The following is a 9,926-nucleotide window of genomic DNA, read 5'->3' as shown; positions in this document are numbered from 1 at the left end:
CTAGCACCGACAGCTCAGCCGCCATCCCCAGTCCGTGCTCTGCTTGTGAATACGGGTGAACGTGCATCATGCCCAGCCAGCGGGGTACTCCTCCGCTCCCTCCCAAACTCCGGTCGGACCTCCACATATCGCCGGAACACCAGCAGCCAACCCCGCGTCAGGTGGCGCATCCTCGTCCCCAATCACTAGGTTCGGCAGCGGCGGCGGCAAGACGCGCGAGACTATGAACAGCAGAGCCGTGAGTGACCCGCGGGCGGAGGAGCTGCCACACCGCGTCCCGCATTTCGCAGTAAGCGCTTGTTGGATTAAATGATTCCATCTTCCGCTGCTCTAGATTTGGTCTCTACGGCGTGCGTGAGTAGAAAATTTTGGTCACCCTCTTCCTACTGTCTGAACATGTTTTCTGAATTTAGTTCACAAACATGGGTCCGCTTCCCGAACTCGACGTGAAATAAGTCCGGAACACGATTTCTTGTAGTAGTACTATGATTTCTCTGTTCGACCCTTCAGAATCTGGGGCAATTTTCAGAGCAAGAATTTGCCTACACCTGTGTCAATTCTTTGTCCAACTAGACAGCTGAAGCAGCAACCAGTTCTGAGTCTAATTCACTTCTGTCCGTCTCCGGGTAACACAGCTAACGAAACTAATGAACAAAGTGTATGGTCCCCAATAGGCAAGAAGTAGACAGCTTGATGTCACAGAAACTAATACTGTTAGAAAGTGTTTTATATTTGGGGCGTGAGAATCGTGCCTTGACCATGTGATAAAGACAGCGGTGTGCCGATGTAAGTATATCACAAACAAAAGAATGCTTGTTTTCAGAATTATACCATTTCTTAAGGTGTGAAAATTGGTAGTATGCCCCAGAGGATAAAATTTACATCTTATACTGCTCTAGATTTGATTTCGACGGCGTGCATGAGCGGACGTTTCGGTGACCCTAGTCCTACTGTTGAAATATGTGTTCCCAAATGTTTGGCGAAATTGTTGGTTCTCTAGCTCATTTCATGGATCTCTTCCCGTGCTCGACTTACTGAATATAAGTGTGGTATATGTATTTTGTTTTATGATCTCTCTGCCCGACGCTTCAGAATTTTGTGCAATCTTTGGCGACCAATTTGCCTGTACATTGCATATACCAGTGTCCATATTTTTGTTTGGCTGAACTGGAAACCTGAACCTGTGTCTGCAAGTATTTTTTATGCAGAAGGTTGCCGAATCGACGGCCAAATCGGAAATTGGTTCAGACACTTCTGCATGTGTCCAAGCAACACTGCTAGACACTCATTTACAAAGAACTAACTGTACGGCCTCCCATGAGGCAAGAAGTAGACAGCGTGATGTCACCGATACACATACTATCAGAAAGTGTTTTATATCATGGGCGTGATAATCGTGGGTTGATCATGTGATGATACATAGGTGTATCTCATAAATGAATATATTGCTTGCAGAATTATTTTATTTCTTAAGATGTGGAATTTTGGTATTGCCCCAAGGAATGAAATTTCCTGCTAATTGATTCATTTTTCTGAGTATAGATGTTTACACAGGAAAATATGTCTAACCATTTCATTAGGTGTAGCAGAAATGTGTTTTCCACTTCCAGTGTCTAAAGTGAACAAATTCGACAGTACGGCCTGATATTTGAATTTAAAAGAAGTGGAACTCAAGTGAAATGTTTGAAAATGATGTGGAACTAAACCTGAAAAAATCTCATTTCACAAACTTTCTGTCAATCAACAATAAACTGATAACTAATGCTCACATTAATCATAGCCTTCCATGTAGAATTATGTATAGTGCCACTGCAATCAATGCATAACTAAGTTTATCTCAAATACCTTGATACAGTCTTGGCACGTAAATGTCTTATACCATTTTTAAATAATAAATCATTACCCATGGCCCTACCTTGTGTCTTAGCAGGCTGAATTTGTGTATATATAGACCACCCAGCATTTGTCCAGTCTACCCATAGCCAAAGAAAGCAAGTTCAGCAAAAATGGCATCCACCCAAAGCAAGCATAGCACTAAAGATTTGCTCCAGGCTCAGGTTGACCTTTGGCACCATGCATTGGGATTTGTCAAGTCCATGGCACTCAAATGTGCAATGGAACTGCAAATCCCTAACACCATCCAACACCATGGAGGGGCTATGACCCCTTCTGAGTTAGCCATAGCGATCGGGCTCCATCCGTCCAAGCTTCCCCGCTTACGACGACTCATGCGTGTGCTCACCGTATCGGGCATCTTTGTTGTCCATGAATCAGCCTCCGCAGACAAGGAGGCTGTTTATGGACTTACCCCAACCACATGCCTCCTTGTTAGCGATGAAGTTAAATCAAACTTATTTCCCATTCTGTCTTTGATGCTTGATTCAACTGTCATTACCCCTTTCTTTGGCATGAAGTCATGGTTCCTGGATGAGCACTCTGCATCCATGTTCAAAAAGGCTCACGGCATTACCTTTTGGGAGATGGCTGACCAGGATGAAACTTACAACCAGTTAATCAATGATGCAATGGTTTCTGATAGTAACTTTCTCATGGATATCATCTTGAGGGAGTGCGGTGATGTATTTGTTGGCATAACCTCGCTTATTGATGTCGCTGGAGGCCACGGCGGAGCTGCCAGGGCAATTGCGAAGGCATTCCCTCAAATAAAATGCACCGTGTTGGATCTCCCTCACGTGGTTGCAGATGCTCCTACTGATGACCATGTGCCATTTATTTCTGGCGATATGTTTGTGTACATTCCACCCGCGAATGCTCTTTTCCTGAAGGTAAACCTTTTAGACTCACATTCTTCCCTTAGGACACACCCTCATTTTACAAGATTGTCATAAGTTCATGTATTTAGCAGCATATACGTACCTACTGAAGTATTAATGTTCACTGTTTTTTTTGACAAAAAACAACAAAGTATTATGGGACTAATGATAAGATTTTTATATTTCCTGCTGTACACATCTTAGTGGATTTTTCATGATTGGGGCGATGAAGATTGTGTCAAGATACTAAAGAAATGCAAGGAAGCTATCCCTCCCAGAGATGCTGGTGGGAAGGTGATAATCGTTGATATGGTGGTTGGATCTGGGCCAAATGAGATTGTTACAAGAGAGACACAGGTTTTCTTTGATCTCTTTATCATGTATCTGGAGGGAATCGAGCGTGAGGAATTCGAGTGGAAGAAGATATTTATGGAATCCGGGTTCAGTGAGTACAAAATCATATCAGTGCTGGGCGTTAGATCTGTTATTGAGCTCTACCCTTGAACACTCAGTGCAAAATTACGTGGTAATCGGTATTGTATATTCAAAAAACGGCATGGCCAGCATGTGTGCTGCCCTGTTGCAAGCCTGTGGCTTGGTGTGATGAATAAGTGTACTATAGTATTGTATTTTGCGAGGTGTGAGTCCTTGTGATCAATAAGTTAGCTGCTTTACTGCAACACAGATATGTGTAGAATCTGTTCCAGTAGTGGTTGTATGTAAACTACCATCTACAGTTGGTGTATATTTTGGTTATGAAGATAATAAATAACATTAAGATGTCTATGTTTCAGTGACCCCTCTCTTATTAATCAACGTTGGCACTTCCGTGTATTGATGTACTATGCATTATTAATTTCAAGGTGTTTAGATTATTGTGAACTATGCTTAGGATAACATATCTGTTTGTTGATTAATGAAATTATTCAGGTTGCCGCCAGCATATATAATCCATTAGTGTATTGTTTAGCAGTGGCTTAATTTATGGTTTACTCGTCTTTCTTCCAAATTTATGCAGATTCATATTCAATTCAACCATTGTTCAATGACTCTTTTGGAAGTTTTGGACTTTATGCCGGGAAAATTTACATGTAAATTGTTCATGCAACAACCTAGTTACACTAATCTGGATATGTTTTGTGTCAGTATGTTTGGTAACTGAACCAAGCACCTGGGGCAATGAAGACAAAGAGCAGCACTACCAATCTGGTGTCTCAGCACTTCCTCCTGGAGATTATTCCGATCTTGTGCTGGAGAACACAGGAAGTTATAGGCCAGTGGATTCGCAGTGTCATCACTGCTTATTCCAGGTGCTCAACATGACACCACGGTGGACAAGACAAGTTCATCGTCTCCGCCACAACATCGTAACAGTTACCAGCAGGTAAGCCTGGACATGCTTTTCTTCCATGGAGAATCACTCATGCCCTCATGATTGAATTGAATATGAATCTGCATCTTTTAAAAATGAAAAACTAATAATGAAAAAGAAGGAAATAAAACAAAAAAAATATTTACATGGCTTTCCCGGAACGAATGCAACTCGTGAAATTTGAAGATTGTGTTTTCACACTCAATTCTGCTTCATGGATCCCGAAAACTATATAATCTCAGTAAGTTTTGCATGACAATGGAAAAGATTTCTATGTCTGGATATTGGTAAAAAATGAATTCCAACAGCCTATCCAAATGTTTGAGGAAATTTGTTATTTATATGTTGATGGCTTTGGGCCATAGGACATCATGGTGAAAGGGAAATGATTTTCGTTTGATTATTAGATTATTTGATTCTCCTGGACTCTCCTGACACAACTTCATAATCCTAAATAATTTTTGGATCTGTGCCATGTCTGTTTGTTGTTTAAAAGAAATTCTGTGGTTCCCTGCCAGCATATATACATTCATGTCTGCTTTAGCACTTGCCATTTTTCCTCTGTTGATTCGGCGCCATTATATGCAGTTATACATGTTTTTTGTTCAAAAGTAATACATTGTCTGTGTGTGGACAAGAAGATTAGTGACACCAACCTGGATATATTTTGTGTCAGCATGTAGGTATCATAACCAGTCAGCTGGATCACTGAAGACAAAGAGCAGCCCTTGTGGTTGAATTGAATATGAATCTTCCTGTACTAAAAAAGGAAGAAACTATTAAAGAAGGAAACGAGAACAATTATTGCTGTGCACCATTGTGATAGTTCAACTAAATTAGTAGAATGAAACTAGTGCACATTGTAGATTGACTTTTCACATTCATTCCCCGCTTCATGGATCCCGATCGTCAACTATATATATTGGTAAATTTTGCATCACAGAGGCAAAGATTGACGCGTCAAGGTATTAGTAGAAAAAATGAACTACAACAGCCTATCCAAATGCTTGACAATTTTTTTTAATTATGCATTGATTGGCTTTGGGCCATAAGACATCATGGTGTAAGCAAAATGATTTTCGTTTGGCTATTGCAATTATTTGGTTCTCCTGGGCTCTATCCTGGCGCAGCTTCATAATCATCCTAAATAGTGTTTGGATCTATGTCATGTCTAGAACATCTGGGGATACTGATATATGACCCACCGCGTGGAGCACGAGTGCCAAAAGTTTATTGTTAGTATGACCCAACTGGTAGTACAAGATTGGGTATTGGGTATCTCATCGATTTTCTTCCTTTTAAGCATTCTCATGCTGATGGCTATGATGCCAAACTATGCCGAATAGTTGTCGTTTGGTTAGAAACCACGTGAGAACCGTGATGGCAGGATAGACCCTTTTCTTCAGAAAATTTAGCAAGTCAAACGCATCAAGAGTATTTCAGACTCCTCCTTTTTAGCTTACGAATTTTCAGATTTTCTTCTAATAATCTTACGAATTTTCAGATGGAAACTAGCTAGATATAGGGCCAACTGACAACTTGGCATGATCATGAAACTTTATCCTAGATTAAGCAAAGCATATATGTGTAAGCCTCATTTTAGTCACACACGGTGATCTTCGGCGGTTCTCCGTTGGCTCCGGGATGTGCTGCCCTCTGCGCGTCGGCGGCTACAGGTTGGCCAGGAGGTTGCTCAGCGGTGGCAGATGGTGGTTTGTGCCGGTCCTTGTTGGCGGGCGCGAGGTCTTGAAACTCAGCGGTGGCAGATGGTGGTTTGTGCCGGTCCTTGTTGGCGGGCGCGAGGTCTTGAAACTCTTCGCTGGGCGAAAGCTCTGTCTTGGCGGCCGGCCAGGACCGACGACGGTGACGCCTGTGGGCGCCGCATACTTCTTGAAGGCGTCGTCGAAGCGGGTGTTTCTTGTTCTCCGCTCGGGCTCTTCGGGGAAACCCTAGATCCCTCGCGGGATCGGGCGTGGGCGGCGCTCTTGCGTCGCTTTGCCTCTTGGGGCCTCGCTTTGGATGTCCACCGGACAAGGGGACTTGTGGAGTGTTTTGGTGGTTTTCGGCGGAGGCGGGTTCGTCTTCGGCCAGGCGGGGCGCGGCCTCGAGGCCAGCGTGGTAGTTGGAGCGGTGGCTCCGGTCTTTCGCCTCCGCCTGTTGCATTGAGGTGTGGTGTCGACCTGGCTGGTCGTCGACCCGTGTGGAGCGCAGCCTCAGGGCTGGCGTGTGGTGTTGTGTTGTAACGGTTTTCGGCCAGTTTTCCTCATAAACGGGTCAACTCTTTTCTCCTATATCAATGGAAGACAAAGCTTTTGCCTCGTTTCAAAAAAAAAAAAAAAAAATAGTCACAGACGCCTTCAAGTACTATCCCTACTACGGAAAGTGCATTTTCAAAATTTTCAAGTTTTTTGAGAACCAACCTGTGGTTGGATGGTTAGGAGGGCAGTGGCACCCCCAACCCACCAGAGTTCAAATCCCAGATTTGACACTTTGGTGTCTCATAAAGGCGGAATATTCTTCAGTGGGAGGCGACGTTTCCGTCGACAACAGGCGCCTGTGGTGACTTCGTCCAATCTCAAGACCCGCCGGATCGGTTCTTCAACGCAGTCTCTTGGAGGTGCTCATAGGGGTAGGGTGTGCGTGTATATGTTCATAGGGGTGAGTGTGTGCGCGTATGTATGAGCGTCTTTGATTGTACTGTGTTTCGCAAAAAAAAAAAAAAAAAAAAATTCAAGTTTCATGGTCGTTGAAACTTGTATCCCCTCAACGAACTTCGAACATAGTGCACGAACATCAACGCACAATCGCACATGATGAACGCTGCGATTCATCCGCGCTGGCCCGTCACTCTGGCGCTTCTAGATTCGTGCACATATGTTTCATCAAGTTTTTTTTAACTGCAATGACTGAAACAGAAAAAAGCGGAGTTAAACCACGGGAAACTCACACATGATCAGTTTATTAGATGATGAAAGAGAGAACTTTTCGAAAATTAAATTTTATCATGAATGACGATCCTTATTTAGGATGGAGGGATTGATCGAGGTCGTCAAGTTTGAATCTATATAAAGAGAGGCAACGTCTGGCTCTGTCTGTGCATCTACGAAAACACACCGGCCAGAGCAGCTGCATTGACACCATGGCGCTCACCGGCCAGAGCACCGACAAGGCCTTGCTTGACGCCGAGCACGAGCTCTGGAGAACCTCCTTCTCCTACATCAAGTCCATGGCCATCAAGTCCGCGTTAGACCTTTGTCTCGCCGACGCCATTCACCACCACGGCGGCTCCGCCACCCTCTCCCAGATAGTCGCCAGGGTCACGCTGCACCCCTCCAAGATCCAATGCCTGCGCCGCCTCATGCGCGTGCTCACTCTATCAAGCGTCTTCACCATCCAGCCGGACGGCGGAGGCGGCGAGCCCCTGTACGCTCTGACACCGCTGTCCCGCCTCCTCGTCGGCTCCCAGAACTCGGCCTCCATCATGGCCTTCGTGCTGAACCCCGTCCTCGTCACCCCTTCCTCGGGATCGGCGAGTGGTTCCAGCACGCGCTGCCAGACCCCTCCTTCTTCGAGCACACGCACGGCAAGGCCTTGTGGGAGATGGCCGGGCACGACGCCGCGCTAGACGTGCTCGTCAACAGCGCCATGGTCTCGGACAGCCGCTTCATCATGGACATCGCTGTCAGGGAGGCCGGTGACGTTTTCCGTGGGTTGAGCTCCCTGGTCGACATCGGCGGGGGCCTCGGTGCAGCGGCGCAAGTCATCTCAGAGGCATTCCCGCATGTGGAATGCAGCGTGCTGGATCTCGAGCACGTCGTTAGCAACGCGCCCACCGGCACCAACGTTAAGTACGTCGCCGGCGACATGTTTCAGAGCGTTCCACCGTCGAACGCTGCCTTTCTCAAGGTACGTCCTCTTTTGTCAAGGCGATATCAGATATGAGGGCGAGGGTAAAGAGTAGGTCGAGTAGGGGGCTCGGAAGAGAGGTGGAGTGAGTTTTATCAGTTGTGGCTGGAAATGCTCTAGCTCCGCCCACTACACACAAGCCGGGGCATGGAATATACTCTCTCCTGTTACTAAGTACAAACTTTGTACTAGGTTAGTACAAAATTCTCGACGCTTACTATAAATCGGAGGGAGTAAAAAAGAAAGAACACTACCTACTCAAGTAGATCATACAAGCACTTATCCTATGTTCAATATTAAATCTACATACATTTTATTTCTAGCCTTCTTGTTTGTCTTTAGTCGGTTCTTCATGACTGGGATGATGAGAAGTGTGTCCAAATACTGAAGAGTTGCCGGAAAGCTATCCCTCCAAGAGAGGCGGGAGGAAAGGTGATAATCGTCGACATAGTGGTCGGAGCAGGACATAGTGACAAGAAGCACAAAGAGGTGCATGCCTTGCTTGATCTTTACATCATGTTTATCAATGGCATTGAGCGAGATGAGCAAGAGTGGAGCAAGATATTCCTAGAAGCTGGATATAGCGATTACAATATTATACCGGTTCTAGGGTTCCGGTCGATCATCGAGGTCTATCCCTGAAAGGTTTGGTGATTATATTGTACTTATGTGTGTATATGGGTGTATATTTAGTCTTTGTAAATTGAGGGATAAGAATGCACTTCTTTTCTATTTATGATTGGACACTTAAATAATATATAGATATATGTATATTCATTCTCGGGTCCTCAATCTTAGTTCAGAATTCAGTCTCGTCTTCTTCTTCGACCTAGGTTTTGGATCAAAAACCTATGACTATTGGTGGACTTGCTTATGCAAGAATCGAATCAGCAATTTTGCTGCTACGAGCTGCGAGTTGGTCCAGTCCGCCTTAAAAAATACAAAATGGAAAAAAGAGAAAACTCTATTCTGAACGAAATGCAAACAAAGATGATGAAAATTGTGCTCAAACCCTCCTATCGGTATGGTTGATATATCGGTGTGCCATACACATCATTTCATAAACATCTATTCCACACATTTCACCAGATATAGACCAATGTATCGACTAATATTTGACCAGATATGTCTGAATTACAGACCAATATGTAAATGACAATGATATTTTTCCAAAAGAGTTGGAAATAAAATCTGGTATTTACGACTTCATTAAATTGTGAAATTCATACATAATGATATGTAAATACAAATATAAATATATAATTTAATTTAATATTAGACTAATGTTTCGTGAGGCTTTATACTTTATTTATGAATTGAAAAGTTAATAAACTTGGAATCATATATGTGTTACGCTCATCAGTGACATCTTTCATCCTTTTATACCGACAAGTTTTGAACAAGAGTAATGGAAAAGGTTCAGATAGTTTTCTTCGATATAACTACATATCATATGGTATCCGATATGCATAAGACAAACCGATATGAACCCGATATCTTATATTTAGAACCTTGGCACAACCCATCCGGAAGTAATGGTTTTTTTACTATGCGAGCAAATGTGAGATGGGCCTCACCTATGTGCCGCAACATTCGAGACCGGACATTTTTTTTTGCGAGAAATCCACCGATCTATTAATAATCATTAACAGTAGTACAAATAACCCAAAAAGTAAAGAAAATTACAAATTGGTATTCGGACCACCTAGCGACGACTACAAACACTAGCACGAGCCGAAGGCGCGCCGCTGTCCTCGCCCCTCCATCACCGGAGTTAGGCAAAGCTTGTCGTAGTAGAGCTTGTTATAGTAGACAGACGGGAAGTCGTCGTGCTAAGGTCCCAAAGGACCAGCGCACCTGACAAGGTATCAACT

The 9,926-nt window shown here is 44.0% G+C and overlaps 1 protein-coding gene and 1 pseudogene across 2 annotated transcripts; both read left to right on the top strand.

Annotated features, from left to right (window-relative positions):
- Window positions 1–3,558, top strand: LOC124649007 (acetylserotonin O-methyltransferase 3-like). 2 transcript variants are annotated; one of them, XM_047188692.1, is made up of 3 exons: window positions 1–289; window positions 2,415–2,786; window positions 2,979–3,558. In XM_047188692.1, exons 1-3 carry the CDS (start codon window positions 224–226, stop codon window positions 3,276–3,278), a joined length of 738 nt encoding a protein of 245 aa, XP_047044648.1. In that variant the 5' UTR covers window positions 1–223; the 3' UTR covers window positions 3,279–3,558. The 2 variants fall into 2 exon arrangements, with proteins under 2 accessions (XP_047044648.1, XP_047044647.1); XM_047188691.1 differs by lacking the exon at window positions 1–289 and having other exon boundaries at window positions 1,221–2,786.
- Window positions 3,559–7,285: 3,727 nt separating this feature from the next.
- On the top strand, window positions 7,286–8,694 carry LOC124649008 (annotated as a pseudogene).
- Window positions 8,695–9,926: the final 1,232 nt, after the last annotated feature.

Source organism: Lolium rigidum, chromosome 4 (genome assembly GCF_022539505.1).
Source record: "Lolium rigidum isolate FL_2022 chromosome 4, APGP_CSIRO_Lrig_0.1, whole genome shotgun sequence".
In the NCBI taxonomy this organism is placed as follows: Eukaryota; Viridiplantae; Streptophyta; class Magnoliopsida; order Poales; family Poaceae; genus Lolium; species Lolium rigidum.
This window is presented reverse-complemented; position numbering and strand designations above follow the sequence as displayed.